Genomic DNA, 23,145 nt, shown 5'->3' with positions numbered 1-23,145 from the left:
ATTATCAGCCTATAGACATGGACAAAAATAATAAAGTGAAAGACAAGAAAGTTCATTTTGGAAAGCCAGCAATAAGTCCAAACCATTTAAACATATCCTAAGTTTTAACTTTAAGTTCCATACTGAGATGAAAATACAAACAATTTTAGAGAATATACAGTCAAATGAGTGACAGTCAATTCACTCTTTCTTACATAATTACCGAAGTCTTGCTCTACAAGTACGAGACAGGGAATTTAAATATTATATAACATGTCTTTTACCATAAAAGTATATCATAGCTTGAAGAAGTGTCAGATGTGTTATCATCATTATTTTGACAGACAATTCAACAAATTGGCGTCATGACTCTCTATTTTTCTGCCATGATTGACAAAACCTTTCCGGGACAGAGAGAAACTTCATGACAACCACTAGCCTCCTTCCAGATTCTCTTGTTCAGCTCAATGTGTCTCCTTGAATAAGATTAAAAATTTTCCTCCAAATTGATGAAAAAAAACCCTCAATGGTCACAGAAGGGAACACTTGTCTAGCACTTGCCTCTTTCCAGACCCTCTCGTTGCGCTCGATGTCGTCCGCCAGCGTGCCGAAGGCCTCGTTGAAGGACTCGGTGAGTCGGATGATGTCCTCCCAGCCCTGCTCCGGGATCCAGTCAAACGGTCGGCGCCGCTTGCTCTTCTCCAGCGACAGATTGCCCTTGATGAAGGAAAAGTGAAAGTGACTAAAGTTCTCTAGATCGAGTTTAAGCTCACTAAAGAGCTAATCTTCCACTGGTCCTGACAGAAAAGACAGGTGCTATATACAGTATCTACAGGTTCACTGTACCAGGGAAATTACCCTTAGCTCTTTTCGACAAGCACAATGAACAGTGGACCACAGCTTAACGTCCCGTCCAAAGGACTGCATCCCTTTCCGGTAGTTTGCATGTCGGGTGATGAGCAACACACAAACTCACGGCTTCTAGTTCCAGAGGCAGGGCCTGCTAACCACTGGACTATGCATGCTACCAAACCACTGGACTACGCACACTACCTATCAAACCACTGGACTACACACAGTACCAAACCACTGGACTATGCATGCTACCAAACCACTGGACTAGGCACACTACCAAACTACTGGACTACGCATGCTACCAAACCACTGGACTAGGCACACTACCAAACTACTGGACTACGCATGCTACCAAACCACTGGACTAGGCACACTACCAAACTACTGGACTACGCATACTACCAAACCACTGGACTAGGCACGCTACCTTACCTTGATGAAGAAGTCGAGCTCCTCCTGAGGGCAGCGGTCCTCGTTTTGCTGCAGCTTGATGCAGATCTGGAAGGAGAAGAGCAGCTTGTGCTTCTCAAACAGACCTGGAAGAGAAAGAAATATCATTACAGGGTTTTTTTCTCAAGAGGGGAAGAAGGGCATTGCGCTCTCATACTAAAGCCACCAACCCCCTTGCCCTGGGAAGCAGATTCTCTGATAAGCACAAAATTCTGATTGACCAGAGATGCTAATAGGTCACATGTACATGTAGCCACTGACAGTCTTTAACTGTGACCTGTCTGACATTTTGCCCCTCTGGAAGCCTTAGAATGCCCCATTTTCTTAAAATTCTCTAAAACTCCACACTGAGGAGCTGTGAGGAAACCACAACATCCCCCTCACTTGGTCGCTCAGCTCCCTCACAATGCTGCCCCTTGGAAATTTTGCCTTGCGGTAAAGTAAAAACATGCATGACACATGAAACATGTATAGAAACAGTGTCCACCCACCGGTACAGCCGTAGTTGTACACATTATGCGTCAGCGTGTCCATGATATTCTTCAGCCTCTTCACCAGGATGGAGTCCGGCAGGCTCTTGCGCAGGGAGAAGTCGAACACCTCCAGGTAGGAGGCCAGCGAGTACTGGTACATGGTGTTGATGATGGCCATCTCCGAGAGGACGAAGTACAGGATGGCGCCGCGGCGGGCGGCCGGACGGTAGCCGTCTCGGAGCTTGTTGATGTCTATGGAGGTTTTCTCTGCAAGCTTCAGTTTCTCCGTCACCTGTGGACAATAGGGAGTGTTGGATTAGAAGATCATTATCCTTGAAAGGGGAGAAAAGGTTAGAATATTCCATTTCTCGTAACTATGATAAATTGTAATATCAACATGAAAAGATAATCTGAGGAGCTGCCATTTGCCTTTAAAGTCTACATGATTATATACTTTTGTCCCCAAAACTTCAGGAGGTGACTATAATCAGAGAGGTGTAAAGTTGTAGGTGGAGACAGTCCTGTGTGACAAATGCTTCAATCTGGACAGCCAGATACAACCAAGCAGCAAGGATTTATCCATTCTACGCAGTTTATTTGAATTCATTACTGAATGCTGTTCTGCCCCTACGGCTGACTAAGCTATGGAAGAGAGAGAGTGAAAGAGAGGGCAAACAGGTGCATGAACACCTTTAGAAGTTGCCCTCCTACATAGAAAGAGGACAGAGAAAGAGATACAGAAGACAATGTGGACATGCATATGTCAGAGTACCGGGAAAAGTTAGAAGTCATTACAAATCTTCTGTAGTGAACCGCTCTTTTTGATTTGTTCCCTTGCTGAATTCTTTAGCACACTGAAGTAGCTGTTTGTTACCCAATTATCTATTGGTTACAGAGTTAGACAGCAGGGAGAAGGTTAATCTAAAAAGTCTAAGAACCAAGAAAATGAATCAGTGCAAGCCCAAAGCTGTGTACTGACCTCTGAAGCCTTGCTCTTGGTCTCCTCCAGGGTCTGCACCAGCTCCACGTTGTCCAGCATGTTTCCTGTGGAGGTGGCCAGCTCACGCAGCAGCGAGTCCTCAAGGTCCTTCAGCAGACGCTTGTTGTCACTTTAAATAAGTAAAGAACAAGTTTCTTAACATTAGCTATGAATGGGTATCCATAGCAACAGGCACTCTATTACATGGTATACTACTCCAGGTCCTTCAGCAGACGCTTGTTGTCCCTAGATAAGTAAAAAACAAGTTTCTCAACATTAGCTATGAATGTATCCAGAGCAACAGGCATAACATGGTATACTACTCCAGGTCCTTCAGCAGGCACTTGTTGTCACTATTATTAAGTAGAGAAGAAGTTTCTCAACATTAGCTCATCATGAATCAGTTTTGACAATAGCAAGGCTGGCAGATTTGACCAAAGGGGCCTCAAATAGGGCACATACCAATTGAAAATATTTCCCAGTTATATATCACATGCAGTTACTCATACTGTCTCTATCAATCTATCGATCAATCAATCAATCAATCAATCAATCATCCGCAAGCATCTGTGCTGATGCATTGCTACTGTAGACTGTAAGCTCTCTCCAGAAATTTCTACTTTTGGAACATGACCTTCAGTTGGCTAAGGTGACCCCTAACCCTCTCAGTGTGTTAAAGAATTGGTTCTAACACCATGTCTTCTGGGACATTCTCTAGCTAGGGTGTTTATGCTGTTTATAGTAATTTCATTATGAATATTAATACATATTCTGAAATATATTCACCTTGTTTCCTGGATCAGCCTTTCTCTCTGCTCCTCCAGTTCCTTACGCTCGAACCCAACAATCACGCTCAGCAGCTGGTCCTCCAGACCCTATGGACGGCAGGGAAGGTATCAACATTACTCAAAATGAAAAAGATCATCAAGTTTCTTTTAATGAAATATCCCTTAGAAACTCCATCATAGATACAGAGGAGAAAATCCTGCTAGATCAGTCTGTATCTTGAATGACAAAAAAGTGCTATAATCCTTTATGCATTCCCATGTTGAACTTTGACTTGTGACCTATGACCATTTTGTGTGACATATGACCTGTACTGACCTTGAGGGTGACAGTGTAGTTGATGACCATGGCCTTGCCAAACACTGCGGGGCTGTACCTGGGGTTGGACAGTTTGGTGTTGAGGTAGAGCCTGAAGCTGGGGTCGTAATCCACCTCCTTGTCTCCCAGCACAATGAACTGGCGGCCCTGGGCACCTAAACACAAAACCAGAGTTTAGATCAGAGTGAGAAAAAATTGTGGAGCTTGAAAGTTCCTCTGTGTTGGAACCAGACTTTTTTGCAAGAAGAATAAAGGAGGCCATCCACATCCGGGCTCTACAACCATCTCTCAACAGTGATGAGGGACGCCATAGACTTTATGCAACATACATGTATGATACACAATGATCCACATTGCTCATTCCTTGACAAAGACTGGTGCTTATCAGTTGAAAATTTGGGTAACTGCAATTTTTGTGTTGGCAAATTACAGTTCAACTTTAATCCTGTCCAGTAGAAAGAATTGTTTGGAGCTGCTTGACAAGACAGGCAGATTCCTAAACCATTGTGCCTGATTGTACCTTTGATGTAGTTTTCTAACACCTTGCAAAAGATTCCAACTCTTACAACCTCTGTCAGAACAAACAACTTTTCTTGGCACACAGTAGAAACAACTGTTTGCAGCTGTTTGACAAGACAGGCAGATTCCTAGACTGTCGTACCTTTGATGTTTTTCTCCAGCACGTTGTCGATGACGGGGTCGATGTACTCGTCCACATCCTTGAAGAGGAAGGGGAAGCCGTACTTGATGGCCAGCTCCAGCTGCTTCAGGAAGTCTGGGTCGTTGAAGGAAGAAACCTGCCAAGGAAAGAAACAAACGCCTGTCAGGTATGCAAATTTAGTGCTCTTAGTTTTCTGTTTTCTGCCCAGAGCAATGGAAGATGGGAGGGATAGAGCAGAAGGGCCATGAACGCTCGTGAACTTGACCCGATGATGATGATGAGTTTTCTGTTGTTGTGGCTAGAACTACAGACTGTAGACTGGAACCGAGTACCTTGAGGTCAAGTTAGAACAGTATCCTGGACCCAAGTACCTTGAGGCTAAGGTAGAACTATGATAGCCTGAAACTTAGTACCTTGAGGTTAAATTAGATCTATGATAGCCTGGACCACAGTACCTTGAGCCCAGGTTAAGTTAGAACTATGATAGCCTGGAACCCAGTACCTTGAGGTTAAGTTAGAACTACAACTGCTTAGAACCCAGTACCTTGAGGCTAAGACAAAACTACAGAAATTGCCTGGAACCTTGAGTTAGAACTATGATAGCCTGGAACCCAGTAACTTGAGGCTAAGTCATAACTATGATAGCCTGGAACCCAGCAACTTGAGGCTAAGTCATAACTATGATAGCCTGGAACCCAGTACCTTCAGGTTGTTCTTCTCCTCCTTCTTCCTGATCCAGCTGAGTGCCTGCTGCTGAGGGTCGATGCACATCGGAAAGCGGGAGGCGTTGGTCGTGAGGATGCCGTTCTGGATGGACAGCTCATCTGGGGGCAGGCCCTCTGAGGTCCACCTAGAAACACATGCAAAGCAATCAGTTAGATAGAAATATTTAAAACTTGGTACTACTAGTCTTTATGAGAATTTTCCGGCATTTCTAGACTTGTGAAGGTTCAACAATCTTTTTGAGGCCATAGGTGCAGTACGTTTTTGGAATTTGAAGGCAGAGCCTATTCCTCTCCTTTCACTGCCTTTTACCTCCCCAACCAAAGTCAGGTACTCATTTTTACCCCCGGGTGGAATGAGGAAACTGTTGTGTAAAGTACTATTCCCAAGGACACGTCATCAAGCAAGGAATGCTAGGAATCAAACCCGTGACCTCTCAATCTGATGTCTGCTTGCCTACTCCACTCTGCCATTTGATGCCTGAATGACACCAATGTAACAGTGGGGATCAACCTCCACTAACTGACCAATCTAACTGGTCCGGACCTTTTAGCTTAGTGGTTAGTGCGTTGATTTTCCAAGCCGTGCGAATCACTTGCCCCTTTGGGTTTTTACACAATGACTTACTTGCTGACTTCCACATCATTGGTGAGTGGAGCGAGGAAAGTCATGTACAATGTGTAGCCATGAATACCAGGATCAAACCTCTTGTTCTCATGTATGCTTGCTTAAGTACACTGCCATTCGACACCTAAAAGACACAATGACTTACTTGCTGACTTCCACATCGTTGGTGAGTGGAGTGAGAAAGTCATGTACAATGTGTCCGACCATGAATACCAGGATCAAACCTCTCATGACCGCTTGCCTACTCCACTCTGCTATTTGACTCCTAAGTGACAACGGACTTACTTGCTGACTTCCACATCGTTGGTGAGTGGAGTGAGGAAAGTCATGTACAATGTGTAGCCATGACTGCCTGGATCAAACCTCTCATGACCGCTTGACTACTCCACTCTGCTATTTGACTCCTAAGTGACACAATGACTTACTTGCTGACTTCCACATCATTGGTGAGTGGAGTGAGGAAAGTCATGTACAATGTGTAGCCATGAATGCCAAGATCAAACCTCTCTTGACCGCTTGCCCAAACACTCTGACTGCCATTTGACGCCTAAACGACACCATGACTTACTTGCTGACTTCCACATTGTTTGTGAGTGGAGTGAGGAAAGTCATGTACAATGTGTAGCCATGAATACCAGGATCAAACCTCTCATGACCGCTTGACTACTCCACTCTGCTATTTGACTCCTAAGTGACACCATGACTTACTTGCTGACTTCCACATCGTTGGTGAGTGGAGTGAGGAAAGTCATGTACAATGTGTAGCCATGAATGCCAAGATCAAACCTCTCATGTCTGCTTGCCCAAACACTCTCACTGCCATTTGACACCTAAACGACACCATGACTTACTTGCTGACTTCCACATCGTTGGTGAGTAGTGCGTCAAGCTTGAAGGGCTGCGACAGCGGGATGTTCTTGTTCACTACGTCAGTTTCCCACTCCTCAAACAGCAGGTCCTGCCTAACCACTATATCTGCCATTGGATGCCTAAATGATACACTGGTGACTTACTTGCTGACTTCCACATCGTTGGTGAGCAGTGCGTCCAGCTTGAAGGGCTGCGACAGCGGGATGTTCTTGTTCACCACATCTGTCTCCCACTCCTTAAACAGCAGGTCCTGCCTAACCACTATATCTGCCATTGGATGCCTAAATGATACACTGGTGACTTACTTGCTGACTTCCACATCGTTGGTGAGCAGTGCGTCCAGCTTGAAGGGCTGCGACAGCGGGATGTTCTTGTTCACCACGTCCGTCTCCCACTCCTTAAACAGCAGGTCCTGCCTAACCACTATATCTGCCATTGGATGCCTAAATGATACACTGGTGACTTACTTGCTGACTTCCACATCGTTGGTGAGCAGTGCGTCCAGCTTGAAGGGCTGCGACAGCGGGATGTTCTTGTTCACTACGTCAGTTTCCCACTCCTTAAACAGCAGGTCCTGCCTAACCACTATATCTGCCATTGGATGCCTAAATGATACCATGACTTACTTGCTGACTTCCACATCGTTGGTGAGCAGTGCGTCCAGCTTGAAGGGCTGCGACAGCGGGATGTTCTTGTTCACCACGTCCGTCTCCCACTCCTTAAACAGCAGGTCCTGCCTAACCACTATATCTGCCATTGGATACCTAAATGATACACTGGTGACTTACTTGCTGACTTCCACATCGTTGGTGAGCAGTGCGTCCAGCTTGAAGGGCTGCGACAGCGGGATGTTCTTATTCACCACGTCAGTCTCCCACTCCTTAAACAGCAGGTCCTGCCTAACCACTATATCTGCCATTGGATGCCTAAATGATACACTGGTGACTTACTTGCTGACTTCCACATCGTTGGTGAGCAGTGCGTCCAGCTTGAAGGGCTGCGACAGCGGGATGTTCTTGTTCACCACGTCTGTTTCCCACTCCTTAAACAGCAGGTCCTGCCGGAAGTCCCAGCTAAAGGCCCCCAGGTAGCTCAGGAAGGCGGAGGCGAGGAGGCAGTCGCCAAGGAGACGCACGCGCTGCTCCTTAAGGTCTTCCAGGTCGCGCCTCCATCTGTGGAAAGGGGGTAATTGGATCAATCAATCAATCAATTGATTAATCAATCAAACTTTATTAAACAGCAACCAAATCAAAGACAATGTAATCCAAGCTGTTGTTCTTGAAAAACTTGATACCTGGCACACACACACACATATATACAGACACCCACACACACACACAAACACACACACACATAAACATTCACACACACACACAAACACAAACTGACATACACACACAAAGACAATACTTCACTCAAAGGGTGAAGCAAAATATAAAATCAAAGAATAAGAAAATGAAGTAGCTGTTTCCCTACCTGACGTTTTCGGAGCCCAGGCCAGAGATGAGCTTGTCGGCCGCGATGAGGCGGCGCTCCATGATCTCCGCCTCCTCCTGGAGTTCCCTCTTCTCCCGCATGGCTTCCTCGTACTTCTGGCTCAGCTTGGCCAGCATGTCCTCAAGACCCGCCACCTCCTTCTGGATCTTCTCCAGCTCGCGCTTCGACTGGTGGTAGTTACGCTCAAGACGGGCCACCTGGGGGGAAGGAAGGAAGAAATGATGATTATCTTGATCATTATCTTTCAGTTGTGACGTCGGCGGGTGTAACAGTTACAGCGTTGAACTCGGAATCAATAGGTCCCGAGTTCGATACTCACCATGCCCCGACGTTGTGCCCTTGGGAAAGGCACTTTACACTACCTTCCCTGACGGTGGAGTAACGCCCACCGAGCCTATTCGGCTAATCTGTCAAACTGTGTGCCAAAAAACATGCGGATTTGGTTGCCGATGTGCTAACATCTAGCAAATTTGTCCCTGAGAACAGTTAAATTTTTTTTTCTTGATCAGTTTCATTTCTCAGTTTCAAAGATGGATCATCTCTGTTCTATAAAAAAAACTCATATGAGCCAGCAATGTTTTGTTGTATGACACTAAAACGCTAATATTGTAGTGTCCCATGTTTGCTACATTATCACCATTACCTAACCTACACTTTGCTACACTGTAAATTAAATCAAACTTTGTGTATCTTATCACATGATCAGTTTTCATCTTCCTTGCTGGATGACAGATGCTAAAAGAATTGCCATCAGTTCACCATGGCCAGATCGAGGTCATGAAGTAGCCTAAATTTGCCACAATACAAGATTTGCAATTACAGTACATGGTGTTTGCTACAATCCAGAACTATTGTTACCTTTTCTCTTCATAGCCGTGATCTCCCTTGCCGCATTGTATCAGTCCATGGCAGTTTGAGCACAAAGTACTTATCAATATGCTACATTGTAAGACTGATGTCACCTTCAAATGAACTCTGTGAAATTGCTACTGACACCATAACCCTGGCCTTACCTTTTCTCTCTTAGGCTTGATCTCCCTGGCCACATCGCAGTATCCCATGACAGCTTGAGCACAAACTACTTTGCTACATTGTGAGACTGTTGTAACCATTTTCTCAACCTCTATGTAACAGTGTGTTTTAATGCTACACTGAAATTGCTACACCATAAGCCTGGCCTTACCTTTTCTCTCTTGGGCTTGATCTCCCTGGCCACATTGCAGTATCCCATGACAGCTTGAGCACAAACTACTTTGCTACATTTTGAGACTGCTGTAACCATTTTCTCAACCTCTATGTTTTAATGCTACACTGTGAAATTGCTACACCATAAGCCAGTGGCCTTACCTTTTCTCTCTTAGGCTTGATCTCCCTTGCCACATCGCAGTATCCCATGACTGCCTCCACGAATTTCAGCATGCCGGCGCCGGCTTTACTGATGGCAGTCATCTCCTCTATAGACACAGCCATACTCTTCACAAATCCTACAGAAACACATCAAATGTGATTACAAAAAGAAAAAAAGTATAAAGCAGTTATGATGCATTTGGGTGACTTTTCCTTTACTTTGTGGAAATGCTTTTCACAAAACCTGCAAACGTGAGAGATCAACTTTTAAAATCTCTTTCCAAGCCTAAGGCCACACCAATTTATTTTCTTGGTTAACGGAATAAAAGAAAATTAAAAAATGCTAGATTGGAAAAACAACATGAAAACAAAATCTCAGAGGAAAGTCTCTACTTTGGTACACGCAGTTTCAGGGTGTGAACAGGGTCAGGTGCAAGTTTTCACCCCAGCCTTCTGTTTTCATGATCTATTTTTTGCTAAAATCAAAAATAAGAATCCGTTAACCAAGAAATTTAATTGGTGTGGCCTAGTGCTCAATAAAACACACAGGTAGGTGGCTCCGAGCCGCAGAATACAGTGGATCATCATCATCAGGTGGCTTGTGGCTTGTAATGCTGAATTGATGCCTGAATGATCTGGCATTTTTGGCATTTCTGATCCCTTGAAAGGTATTACAAGCACTAATGCTGCCCTAATGTGTTGACTACCTGATGAATCATCATGAGTATGTAGTATGTTGTGCCAAATGAAAATCCTGTTGTGCAAGGCAACTGGGCAACTGCGTATCTCCAACCACATTTCGAAGGATTTTTCCTTCCATGTGACACGGGAAGACAAGTTCAGTACCTTTGACAATTTTGGTCTGTCCCTGCATCTAAAGGTTCTGGGTTTGAATCTCTAGCAGACCAAGTTTCATACCTTTGACAGTTTTTGTCTGGCCTTGTGTGATGGCATCTAAAGGTTCTGGGTTTGAAGCCCTAGCACACCCCAAAAATGAAGCCATACCTTTGACAGTTTTGGTCTGGCCCTGCACATGTGTGAGGGCATCTAAAGGTTCCGGGTTCTAATCCCTAGCACACCTTAAAAATGAAGCCATACCTTTGACGGTTTTGCTCTGTCCCTGCGTGATGGCGTCCACGTCCATCTCCATGAGCGACTTGAGGAAGTTGGGCTCCGACATCATCCCCTTGGCCGACTTCCAGGACACCTCCTTGATCCCCCGCATCACCACGATGCACTCGCACACCGTCTGCACCGCCTTGGGCGGCTTTGCAAAGGACCTGGGTAACGTTATCAGAGCAGTTAGTCATAAAACACACTCGCACACGGTCTGCACCGCCTTGGGCCGCTTCGCAAAGGACCTGGGTAACGTTATCAGAGCAGTTAGTCGTAAAATACACTCGCACACCGTCTGCACTACCTTGGGTGGCTTCGCAAAGGACCTGGGTAACGTTATCAGAGCAGTTAGTCGTAAAATACACTCGCACACCGTCTGCACTGCCTTGGGCGGCTTCGCAAAGGACCTGGGGAACGTTATCAGAGCAGTTCGTCATAAAATACACTCGCACACCTTCTGCACCGCCTTGGGCGGCTTTGCAAAGGACCTGGGTAACGTTATCAGAGCAGTTAGTCGTAAAATACACTCGCACACTGTCTGCACTGCCTTGGGCGGCTTCGCAAAGGACCTGGGTAATGTTATCAGAGCAGTTAGTCATAAAAATAACTAAAATGCAAATATGCATCCAAAATTTAATCAGAAACAAAAAATACACAGAGCCATTAGAAATTCTACATGACAAATGTCACTCATTTAAAACACCACAAATCATCAAAATATGTACTAGTAATCAATGTATTGTAGGTTTAGATGCACATACAGTTGTCTATCGTTTATGATAGACTAACATAAACGATAGACTAACAGGTACAGAATCTGTAAAAGTTGAAGAAATAAAAAGGAAATTCAACACAGCTGAAGATAGAAGTCTCCGAAAGAAACTGAAGGTTGCTTGACCTGATTTCTGTGACGTCTGACTTCTCCAGGTCCTGCAGGGCGAGACGTGCGGCCTCCAGTGCAGGCATGGCTTCAGCCAGGGAATCCTCGGCATCTTTCTGTACAGCGGAAAGGAGATAAAGAATGTTTGAGATTATGTTAAATCAAACTGTCAAGAAAGCACAGCATACTCAGTCTGCTGTTTTGGAGTATTACAAATTAAAACGACTTCAATAGTCCCGTAGTAGCTTACGTTGTGTGCTGTGTGGCACAAAAACTGTAAGTTACAAATATAAAGTGCGCTTTTGTACATCAAATTTGCATATTGGACAGATAAGAATCTTTGAGAAGCTCAGGTATCAAGAAAACAAAACATCCTTTACATCCTCAACAAAATAAATACGCTAAGCTATGGTCCACTGTTCATTGTGCATGTCAAAAAGAGCTAGTAAGAGGAACTTTCCTGGTACAATGACCTGGAAAAAAACTGTATTATACAGCATCTAGTATGTTATCTGTCACGACCAGCAGAATATTAGTTCTTCTGTGAGCTAAACTGGCTCGAGATCACTTTTACTTCGGAATCCGAATCTTTTACTTTCACTTTTTGCACCCACCTCCTCCGCAGCGATGAATTTGTTCTGTTGCACCGCAAATAACTTTTGTTTGGGGTTTTCCCCCATGGATCATTAAAAATTGCCAGTTGGTGACATGATTTCCCATGGTTAAATAGATAAACAAACAATCAAACCTTCTCCACGGCGATGACTTTGTTCTGTTCGTCCAGCTTCACAGCCGTGGACTCCGCAAACTTCTTCTTCTCCGTGGCCTCGGTTGAACTGGAGGAGATCTCCTCGAGAAGGGCCTCGCAGGCGGCAGTTTTCTCCGTCACGGCTACCTTCTGCACCGCTAACTTCTCGTTAAGCTCGTTAAGCTGGACGCTCGCCTCGGCAAGCTTCGCCATGCCGCCTTCCAGACGCTTGCACTGGGGGAGAAAACAGATAGATTTACCGTCACAACAAAGCATCTATAGAAATTAGCAACTGTCATGTTTCATTATTTTGAAAATACTTAAAAATTTTTTATTGACTTTTGACCCCCACCCTCTACCCTTTGCCCTCTGTGCCCTCTGACCTGTGAGAGGATGTACTGGTCCTTCTCCTGCAGCAGCTTGGTGTAGGAGGTGATGAAGTCCAGGTAGTTCTTGGGGGTGTATTTATCTATTTATCTTATTGACTTTTGACCCCCCCTCTGACCCCTGCCCTTTCCCCTTTGCCCCCTGACCTGTGAGAGGATGTACTGGTCCTTCTCCTGCAGCAGCTTGGTGTAGGAGGTGATGAAGTCCAGGTAGTTCTTGGGGGTGACGTAGTTGATGCGGCGCAGCTTCTGCTGGAAGAGGCGGCTGTAGTCCACCACGGACTGGTGCACGTACACCAGGTGGCTCACCACCTGCTCCTGGTGCTGGTCGGGAACCATCTGATTCTGTGAAAGAAATATAAATAAATGTTATTTTCCTAGCATTCAGGACTGTTAAACTTTGCCTTCAGTTACTGAATGAAGTTTGATATGTCTTATAGTACTCCAGATATTCTGCTATTTGCATACTTTGCCAGATGTGCAAATAAATCAAATCAAATCATGTGCAAAGGTTATGTGCTGGACAGGCACCATGGTTCTGTGGGGGGCAAATATGGAACTGATGAGCTTTCTGGACATCTGACATTAATAAAATCTATACAATGATGTACAAAGCTACCAGCATAGCACAGAAAAAAGCCATGTACACAAAATCACGTCATCAAATAGCATCAAAATCATCCATACCCCAAAATTATTCCCCTGTAAAATTTTTTGCTCTCAAGCATTAAATCTATTTAGTTTATCTAGGTTTGATCTCATTTGCAAAAATATATGATTGTGAACTCAAACAAAAAAGGTATGAATATTAGATAATACTGGACAAGTCATGGCTTTTTGTAAAAGTATACATAAAGTATTCTTGAACCAAGTCTTTCACAAATACTTTTGTGCAATTTGATTCATCAAAAGAATGCTACTTGCTTGCAATAGTAGTGTACTTTTGTTTGTTTGTTTGTTTGAACCTTTGTTTATTCATGATAAGCTCAAATCGGCACGCAGGCCGCTTTTCATTGAGGTCATGAGGGAAGAGGTAAGGGTCAGATACAATATAACAGAGATACACAGTCATTTGAGTCATAATAACTCTATCAACATATATCATTACATATTTATGGTACAACAATATACTAGTCAGTTCACACAATAAAATCAAGGAAAAGTTAGGACTAATAGGAGGGGCATTCATAATTTTGTTAACTGTTTGTCTAAAGCAGAAATGTAAAGCTGTTCCATTTTACTTACCTCTCCAACGAACACGTTGGCGACTGCGTACAGTGCCTGCTCGGGCCACGGCATGAACCAGTCGATGGTCGTGTTGTTGACGAGTCCGGGGAAGTTCCGACAGCGCGTGCGCAGCGTGTCTCCCACGGGGGACATGGCAAGCACAATGTGCAGGTTGTTGGAGCACTTGCCGACAAAGTACTGCCAGATCGCCTCCCGGGCTGGGCCGAAACCAACCTTGGCTGCCTCGTCCCTCATCTGGGAGATACATCATCATCATCATCATCACCATCATGATCATCCTTATCATTGTTATCATAGCCCTATCATCATTACATCATCAGCATCAGCATTAACATTATTAGATTGTTATCATTTTCCAACATAAGGGTTCTCATGAGCACATTTGTATGTATAATCAAAATATTGTGATGGAAATATCAGTGTCTTGATGCATTTCAGTTTTACAATGTTAACTGTGTAAAATATGGGTTGAATCTAAATAAAAAAGTTCCCTTTTCTATTAGGACCGTAATGGGAAACCTTATTTTCCTAAGCCTATTAGTACTGACCTGCTGGATGATGGCATCCTTCTCATCATCAGGGTAGAGAGCGGGGACCATGCCCGACGTCAGCATGTTGTTAATCAGCTCCAGAAAGCCTTCTTGTGCGACGTGGGCATCTGTGAACAGGAACACCGTCTTCTTATTCTCCACCCCGAGCTTCCCGTACAGGATCTTCAGGTCGTCTCGGAAGTTGGTCTCGTCGTAGCCACGGCTCAGCGTGATCTCGAAGATGTCGCAGCCGGCGGTGAAGGAAGCCAGCTTGGTCAGGCTCTGCTTGCCAGATCCCCCCACTCCGACGAGCAGCGCGTGGCCCTGTGTAGAAATAGCAGAGAGAGTTGTTGGATCGTTAAGACAGACACACAAGAGTTGCCGTGGCTAGAGAACGTTCTTCATTCCATACCAGGCCTGTCTCCATCTACAATTTTTTTTCAATCCCACTCATTATTTGGGAGCCTGTGTTGTTAATTTCCGTTGTTAAATCTGTCACGTTTGTCAGTTTCAAGTCACAAAGTTCAGAATTTTTTGGACACCCAAGTGTCCTGCCCTGATTTTCAGGCAACCCGGATGTAAAATTTAGGAACAACGAGCAAGAACTTCCATTTTAGGGGGTTGTGAAGTAATGACTCCCATTTCAGCACCGAAGAGAGGACCACAACATACTGTAATGTTAAAATTTTTGAGGTGGTTCAATGTTCATAGTTTTTGCTGTGTTTTGATTTGCCGAGGTCAACAACTTGAAACTTGTTAAGTACAGTCCAGCAAAGCGTTCATTTCTAAGAAAGCTAGGATTCTACTATGCACACCTGGTCCATCCTGATCACGCGGTGGATCCTGGTAAGGTGCTCCAAGGCATCGTCGAACAAAACCAGGTTCATCGGCGTGTAGTTGTCGTTGTACTCCTCCAGAATCTCCTGGAACAAGGCCTTAGCCGCATCGTAGTCCTGGGAACGGGGAAAAGAGAAACCGAGTTATAAACTGCCTGGGGTAATGTTGACTACAGGAAAGGGTTGCAGTCCTTAGCACAGGACCTTAAGCCATGGTCCACTGTTCATTGTACTTGAGGAAAAGAGCTAGGGGAATCTCCCTGGAACAATGACAACCTGTATATTCTGTACTCTCTGTCATGAACAATGGAAGATTAGCTGAACTGTTCATTGAGTTCATTTGAGAGCTAAACTGGCTGGAGATCACTTTCACTTTCTCTATCTCACCTGAATGTCCTCGTACACCCGTGGTTCCGCCTCCTCCAGGGCCGTGCGGAAGTCGCCAAACAGGCAGGGGTCCCGCTGGACAGACTCCACGTGCTGACGGTAGTTCTCTTCCAGTATATTCTTCATGATGCCCTAAAAGAACAACACACACACTGAATCATTAGTATCAGAAAGCCTTATCATAGAGAAAGACTTTGAACCATTGATCTTTTTTTTTAAACATTTTCTTTGACATCATTCACAGTTTTAGAAGAAGAACCACAAATTTCTTCCAATAGGTTGAAAAGTTGGCTCTGACAGATACTTTTTGTTGTTGTTCAGATACATTTTTTCAACAATCTATACAATATCTGCTACCTCTTTGCTACAATGTACAAGCACATAGTTTTACAATCTACAGTAAAATACTATCATTATTTTGTGACTACTCACAACAACCAGCTCCTTATCAGTGTCGTTGATGAGTCTGTCGTTGAACACCCGGGTCGTCTCGTTCCTCCAGCAGCGAATAAACTGGGCAGCGGTCTGGAACCTGTGGAGCAAACAAGGTAATCAGAGATGGCAAACTTCAAACCCTCGGATGGTAAGCGCCCTCTGGCAGAACATACAGAAACTGCACTGCAGAAAGATATCGATCGAAAGACACACACTCTCATGAACAATGGCTTCTTCGTATGTGTGTGTAGTATAACATTAAGTCTCCATCTGTGTGTGTTTTTGCAGAGTAATTTCTGCCTATGGGATGATAAGGATTATTCTGATGATTCAATTCTCATTTATTTTACTATCTAGCCTGCAAGATATGTGGTTGACCCTTGTATATAATGTTTGATGTAACTAAGTGAAAAGTAGCCTTCGGACTTAATTCAGTTTTAGACGACAATTATTGGATAAAGGAACATTTTAACAAACAAATAAACAAACCTGTCTGGAGTGGTGAGGCAGAGGCCTTGGTAGGTTCGAGACAGGTCGCGCAGGTTGAAGATGTAGTGGAACTTGGAGGGCGTGGGCGGAAGGTCGCGCACAATGTTCTGGTACAGGGTCAAGGTCGAGGAGGTCAGCCCGTTGGCCAGCCCACGAATCTCGTCATTGAACGGCTTGAGATGACCTTGAAGGATGGACGAGTAGATGTGGTGCAGCGACTCGTCTGACGGGAAGGTCATGTTGAAGACGGTGAAAAGCGAGACGAACCGAGGGTCGACCTCGTTACGACCTCCCCCAGCCTTGCCCATGGCCGCCAGGTACCCCAAGTCCTTCAGGATGAATGAATGAATGATTCAATGATTGAATGAATGAATGGATGGATGAATGGTCTATTTTCGAAACTTATTGTAGACCAGCAACCTAGTTGAATCTTCGTTATTTGTATCACATGTATGCTTTATGTTTCACTTCATGTTCGTACATCGTCAATAATAACTACGGGCATGAATTTGCAATACACTTATTATCATTATCATTATGTGGTTGCAAGAGACAACATACAGTAGCAGCCTTCAATGGCTGAAATGCAGTATGATTTACAATTAAAAGTGATGTAAAATCAATAAAGAGACATACATTAAGCTAAACATTACAAACCTTCAGGATCTTGTAGTTCAGCTCCTTGCCTCGGTCGTACATCCCGCCCCGCTCAAGCAGGAGCTTCAGGAGCGCGATGGGCTGTTGGGTTCCGTAGGTGTCCACCTGAGGGGGTTCATAAGGAGGCAAGGAATTTGAATCTGAATTGCAGAATTGTTACATTCCCTTGCCAAACTGTTGTCTAATGTAGCATTAATGCCAGAAATACATATGCAGCACTAATGCTTGGTTAGTGCACACTGCCATGGTAATTTCATGGTAATTATGGCTGTCCAAATACCAGTCCCTCAATGTCCTAGCAGCCATGCCTTGGACCAAGGCTTGAACCAATTAGTTGGCATCTTTCCAGTATAAGTGCTTTCTGCCACAGCCTTTTTTCATAAGGAGGCAGGGAATTTGAATCTGAATTGCAGAATTGTTACATTGTGCTACAGACTGTAACCTGCATCTGAAATTCTGCACAACATATGCTGGACTATCTCTAGAATACAAGCAACATTTAGTTACTGTACTAGAACAACAGTAGCTAATTGAACTATTGGCATAAACTTTGTCTTGAATCAATCTTCTTTTTGAAGACTACTTCAAGACATCCTAAATTGTCTTTACCTGATTAACATATCTATTCAGAGTTTTGGTATAAAACCTGGTGTTCTCAGTCCTATCGTTAGTCACTGACGAAAGACAGTGGATACTGTCTGAAACGTCTGACTGTTTCAAAATCTTATCCAGTTGCTTGAGTAATATTTTTTGGCGTATCTTATTACCTGGATGTCTAACCTTCATCAACGCATCTGCATTGTGTACAGTTGTGCAAATACGAGGAAAATAGGGCTTCCCCTACAAAATGAGGGTGTCTAACTTCCTTGTTCTCTCTGCTAGCTAATAACCAGGCCCTCACTAGATGAAGCAGAAGGAGGACTTCCAATTTTTGTTGTCCTAGTGCAGGGCATCCAGAAGACGGCATGACGCCCTGCTAGCTAATAGTCCCTTACCTGTGGCATGTTCATGTCATCGATGAAGCAGAGGAGCCTCTTCCCGGGCGGCGGGCCGTACGTGTCCTTCGTGCGCTTCTCCACGTTGGCCTCCAGGTTACGCTGCACGTCCATCGAGGTGGTCCTCGACGAGAAGTTCATGGTCAGGAGCAGATGGGTCTCCTTGTCCACACTGCGAAGGAAGTCTTGGATAGTGGCCGTCTTCGACGTTCCAGTTTCTCCCACCAAGACGACAGGCCTCTTGATGTTCACCTGAAAGTTGGCAAGGTGGTTTTGTGGTTAGGATTGTTGAGATGTTTGAGACGATCCACACTTTGAATATGTTAATGATCCAACCACACTAATTGCAGAGAGAGGGGCTCCTTTCCGGTGTGAGTGGATCAAACCTATTAGTCTGGTCTTATGCAGCTAAATATAATGTACCTAACTGTACTTGACTATTTATTTTTGTACACAAAACTGTCACAAAAATCTAACACTGATGTGACCAGTGGGATCCATGTAAATTTCTTATGTCCGAATAAATGATGATTTCACCAAGGTACAAACCTTTTTTTTTCATGCCTAAGGCCACACTAATTTGATTTCCTTGGTTAACAGATTTTTTTATTTCAAAAAAAAAAAAAACTTAGGAAAAAAAATTTGTTTCTTTTCCTAAAATTTTTTGTTTGGGGGGGGGAAATAAAATCTGTTAACCAAGAAATCAAATTGGTGTGGCCTAAAGGCAGTTTTCTGGTTATGTGGAGAAAACAAAAATAAACAAACCCACCATGAGCTGCACGAGCCAGGTGCTGCGTACGGTGTCGATGGTTGGGACGAGGATCTCGTTGAACTTCCTCTCGGGGTCGTGCACGTACTTGGGGACCAGCTCGCTCCACGGAATCCACCGGTTCTGCACGTCGTCGAAGAAGTACTCGTACAGAGTGGGCTGAGCGCCTGCACAGAAATGAGACAATTTATTTCTTTATGAATCTTTAGGGTAGTCTCAAAGTAACTGATTTCCAAGGGAGCCCTATGTTACTTGACAAATCATAACAAATCAGGATACAAAAGAAATAACTTAGCATAAACTTCATTAGTGATCAATTACACACAATCATATAACATAAAACAGGAATCATCAAACATAGGGGTAATAAATCAAACAAATTCAAAACAATAACAACTCAAAATTGCAAAGGTCATACAACTGAGGGTCAGATGTCAGATGTCAAAAGTTAAGCGATTTGTATGTTTACCAGAGCCTGTTTAAATCTGGCGATTGATGAAGCTTGTTTGATACTTGGATTTAACTTGTATCAATGAGTTTAACCTTCAGATTGCTAAGGAAGCTGTTTGGTACCAAATTTGTATTGTTTTGGCAGCAGGGAGAAGGTTTAAAGTAGGTAAAAAGGTGAAGGTAAAGGTAGTCCCAAGTTGGTCATGATCCACTGCCAGGCTTTTAGCTAGGCATGCGTCCATGGGTCATTTGGACGCCTGATACTAGAGAAAAGGAATTGGACGCCCCCTTTTTCAGCTGGATGCACAGAGGACCCCTGTTTCCCTGGTAATTACAAACGCATGTTACTGTGTTATAGTGCTTTTTTTAGTCCTACCAGACACTGGGACAGCATGAAAACTGATTGACATGCAATTATCTACCAGGAAATTGTTAATCCATAGAGCCATTGGGATACAGAGAGGGAACAAGGAGTTTTTAGTGCTTAAAATGGTCTGCTGAAAGTATGATAAGTCTAGAATACACCTAACCCCCGCATCACAGCACCCCCCCCCCCCCCAATTTTTGGACCCCCTGTCTATAAATTCTAGCTAGAAGCCTGTCCACTGCTCACCAAGTCACCTGTTTTATCTGCATAACATGACGTCGCAGAAGCAGTGAACTGTAACAGTTATTATTCCTTGACATATAGACTGGAGTTGTACAGGCAAAAACCTGGGCATAGGGCCAATTTTTCTGTTGGAAATTACAGTTCAGCTTTGTTTCAGAAGGATTTCTACAAAGATCTCGAGAGTTTCAAACAAAGCTCATGACGAACCTCCAACTGATTTCCTTCCACGAAGAAACACAAGTCTGAACCATCCTTACAGTTAATATATGTATCAATATGTCCTCGATATCATGATAAATGCTCAAAGCTGTTCAACCTTCTTTCCGCTTGCTTAACAGAATCTGATACATACCATTCTACAGATAAATTCAAATACATTCTAGAAGGAGGCAACCCTTACTGTGTACAAATAGGTAAATATAGCAAAGACAGTTTAGATCTTAGAACTAGTAGTGTAAGTGATAGGTTAAACTCGGCATGTTGAAGTATTCATATACTTGTTATACTTGTACATAGGTTAATCATTTTGTATCCCATTGTTTGTTGTTTGCATGCATAGTTGTAGAAGACCTTACGAAAGTCACTGTACTTTTGTCGTGTCAATAAAGATTTCTATAATATCAAATGAGAAACTTTTCTCACCAGGTATTTCTCCGATCCCAGCATACTTCCCCGGCTCGTCAGTGACTGTAGTCATCTGGGACAGCCCCTTAATGAACTGATCAAACTTGACCCGCCCATCCTCCAGAAGACCTCCCCCTATTGACCAGTAGAGGCACTGCAGGAAGTATGCCTCAAGTATCATGGAGTCGGAAACCTCCTTCACTAGGATGGCATTCAGCATGTTGGACAGCTGGACCACCTGAAATGTAAACATCAAGGTAATCACTTAGTTATGTAGAAATATATAGAAAGCTGTGAAAATAACTTGACATAAAAAATAATATAATGTTTCATTCAAAACATAATAATCTGATTAACTTTCTTTCCTCCATTCTCAGGTATTTACTAAATCCATTCAATTCCAGACTATTGCTGTGTTATTTGACTTCAAAACGTTCCTAAAGCTTCAGAACTTCCAGCGTATTCTGAAATTCAAAGGGGCTCCAAATTCTTCTTTTTTACACTCTGCTCCAAATTTGAAGGATTCACCATCGAAGGTTAGCTAAAAACATCACAAGGATTTGTACCAGGTTGAGGTTGGTGGTTGTTTACAACATCTGGCATCAAAGGTTAGCTAAAAACATCAGAAGGATTCCTACCAGGTTGAGGTTGGTGAGCGGCACAATGCACTTCAGCTTCTCTCCCTGCCGTCCATCCACGACTCCTTCAATCACCATATCAATCGCCGGTGGAACGTATTTCTCAAACAACCGGTTCAGGTCGTCCCTCTCTGCCTTGTTGGGCCTCGCGTTGGCCCACTTGTCCCAGAACGGCTGGTAGCCGAGGTTCTTTGGGTCGACGTAAACCATGCCGCAACGGGACACGGTAGCCGGAGAGGCGTACTGTAAGTCTCCTACCTACGAGGGGTAGGGAAAAGTAAGGATCGATCTTTGTTACCTGTCTCTGGTACTGAAAACATGGTGCTTTCCACTACCCAAAAGGAGAAGCACCAGTAGTTCAGCACCAAGGACAGGCACAGTATTGTAGTTTTTGTTTCAACCTGGATTTGCAATTGCCAGCATCAGACCTCAATAAAGTTCATAATCAGGGCTCGAAATCCATTTTTGGGAGCACCTAACCTTAACAGTATGGTGGAGGTCGGGAGACCAGACTTTCCCAATAGGCTCTATGGATTAACAAATACCTGGTAGCTTTGCATCTTAATCAATTTCAATGCGTGCGTGCGTGTGTGTGTGTGTGTGTGTGTGTGTGTGTGTGTGTGTACATGTTTAAGTTAATTATCAGGGAAACAGGGTGTCTTCTGTAAAAAGAGGGACTCTAATTTCTTTGTTGTTTTAGCGCAGGGCATCCAGATGATGCCCTGACCTCCAACTAATAGCCTGGTACTACTACCACTACTACTCCAACTTGCTCACCTCAAATAGCATGGCGCAGTGCTTCTGCAGGCGGATACGCTCCCCGTTGGCCAGGGTGAGCAGCTTGTTGTCGTCCATGACTGAGTTCATGTTCTCGACCCACAGGGCGTCGACATCGCCATCATACAGGATGTACCGACGCTCCTGCTTCTCTCCCTGGGCAGAGAGGAGTCAAGAAAAGATAAGAAGATGTATTTGTAAACAAGTCCCTAGACTGTGTCAGCCAAGGCAGCTCTTGCTGGTAACGGCTGACCCACAAAAACAAAGACGAACAATCATACAACTTGTTTACATAACCTAAAATATGGAGTAAAACAATTTAAGTTAATGTAGAAGCAGGGTTCAAAATACTTCAGAATCTTTTCTGTTACCCCCAATATCTATTATTACAAGGTGTCAAAAGTTTTCTTGGATGTATTTTGCTCCCTGCGGCCTGACTCAGTAACCAATAGGGCATTGGGTGCCAAACGGCTACTTCAGTGTGCTAAAAAATAAATTTCATGCATATTTACCTACACAAGAACTTTGTTTGTGCAATCATTACCTGCAGCGGCTTGTTGATCTCCCGGAAGATGTTGGAGAGCATCCCGTCGGTCCAGTCTCGCGTGATGGGGTCCAGGATTCCGTACATCTCGATCACCGTGCAGGCTTTGGGGTTCATCACGTACAGCTTTGTGTTCAAGCCCAGTCTGTGCGGGCAAAACATATCTTGGATAAGCTTACGGAGGTGCAATAAATCACTAATACAGTAAAGACCAGTCAAAAGAGTATCTGAAGTCTAAGCTGTTATTCTAACAAGTTTGGGGTTCATTACGTACAGCTTAGCGTTCAACCCAAGTCTGTGTGGGCAAAACAAGAAGTCATGTTTAACATAGAGGTCTAAGACTGGTACACATGAATATAGATTTTAAAGTTTCTTGGTGAGAAGACTTTCACACAAAACAGTTTAACCTCCCCATAAGTCTGGGATAAGATTACGGACATGCAATATATCACTTATAAAGT

The 23,145-nt window shown here is 44.0% G+C and overlaps 1 protein-coding gene across 1 annotated transcript in view; it reads right to left on the bottom strand.

The window, feature by feature from the left end:
* Nucleotides 1-23,145, bottom strand: part of LOC136423472 (dynein axonemal heavy chain 10-like) — a 63,771-nt gene that overhangs the window by 9,453 nt on the left and 31,173 nt on the right. Inside the window, exons 41-68 of the mRNA XM_066411632.1 lie at nt 22,685-22,829; nt 22,141-22,296; nt 21,364-21,621; nt 20,744-20,963; nt 19,042-19,208; nt 18,273-18,524; nt 17,278-17,382; nt 16,621-16,949; nt 16,129-16,228; nt 15,697-15,828; nt 15,289-15,426; nt 14,492-14,797; nt 13,941-14,177; nt 12,843-13,040; nt 12,310-12,543; nt 11,580-11,677; nt 10,664-10,845; nt 9,566-9,702; nt 8,198-8,415; nt 7,672-7,893; nt 5,204-5,351; nt 4,502-4,637; nt 3,841-3,995; nt 3,523-3,611; nt 2,737-2,866; nt 1,776-2,049; nt 1,267-1,370; nt 541-696 (exon numbers count right to left, since the gene is read on the bottom strand). Coding sequence (XP_066267729.1) covers nt 541-696; nt 1,267-1,370; nt 1,776-2,049; nt 2,737-2,866; nt 3,523-3,611; nt 3,841-3,995; nt 4,502-4,637; nt 5,204-5,351; nt 7,672-7,893; nt 8,198-8,415; nt 9,566-9,702; nt 10,664-10,845; nt 11,580-11,677; nt 12,310-12,543; nt 12,843-13,040; nt 13,941-14,177; nt 14,492-14,797; nt 15,289-15,426; nt 15,697-15,828; nt 16,129-16,228; nt 16,621-16,949; nt 17,278-17,382; nt 18,273-18,524; nt 19,042-19,208; nt 20,744-20,963; nt 21,364-21,621; nt 22,141-22,296; nt 22,685-22,829 — 5,026 coding nt within the window. The remainder of the gene's footprint in view (nt 1-540; nt 697-1,266; nt 1,371-1,775; nt 2,050-2,736; nt 2,867-3,522; nt 3,612-3,840; nt 3,996-4,501; nt 4,638-5,203; nt 5,352-7,671; nt 7,894-8,197; nt 8,416-9,565; nt 9,703-10,663; nt 10,846-11,579; nt 11,678-12,309; nt 12,544-12,842; nt 13,041-13,940; nt 14,178-14,491; nt 14,798-15,288; nt 15,427-15,696; nt 15,829-16,128; nt 16,229-16,620; nt 16,950-17,277; nt 17,383-18,272; nt 18,525-19,041; nt 19,209-20,743; nt 20,964-21,363; nt 21,622-22,140; nt 22,297-22,684; nt 22,830-23,145) is intronic.

Source organism: Branchiostoma lanceolatum, chromosome 1 (assembly GCF_035083965.1).
Source record: "Branchiostoma lanceolatum isolate klBraLanc5 chromosome 1, klBraLanc5.hap2, whole genome shotgun sequence".
Lineage (NCBI taxonomy): Eukaryota > Metazoa > Chordata > Leptocardii > Amphioxiformes > Branchiostomatidae > Branchiostoma > Branchiostoma lanceolatum.
The sequence above is the reverse complement of the archived record's forward strand: the minus strand, read 5'-3'. Positions and strand labels throughout refer to the sequence as shown.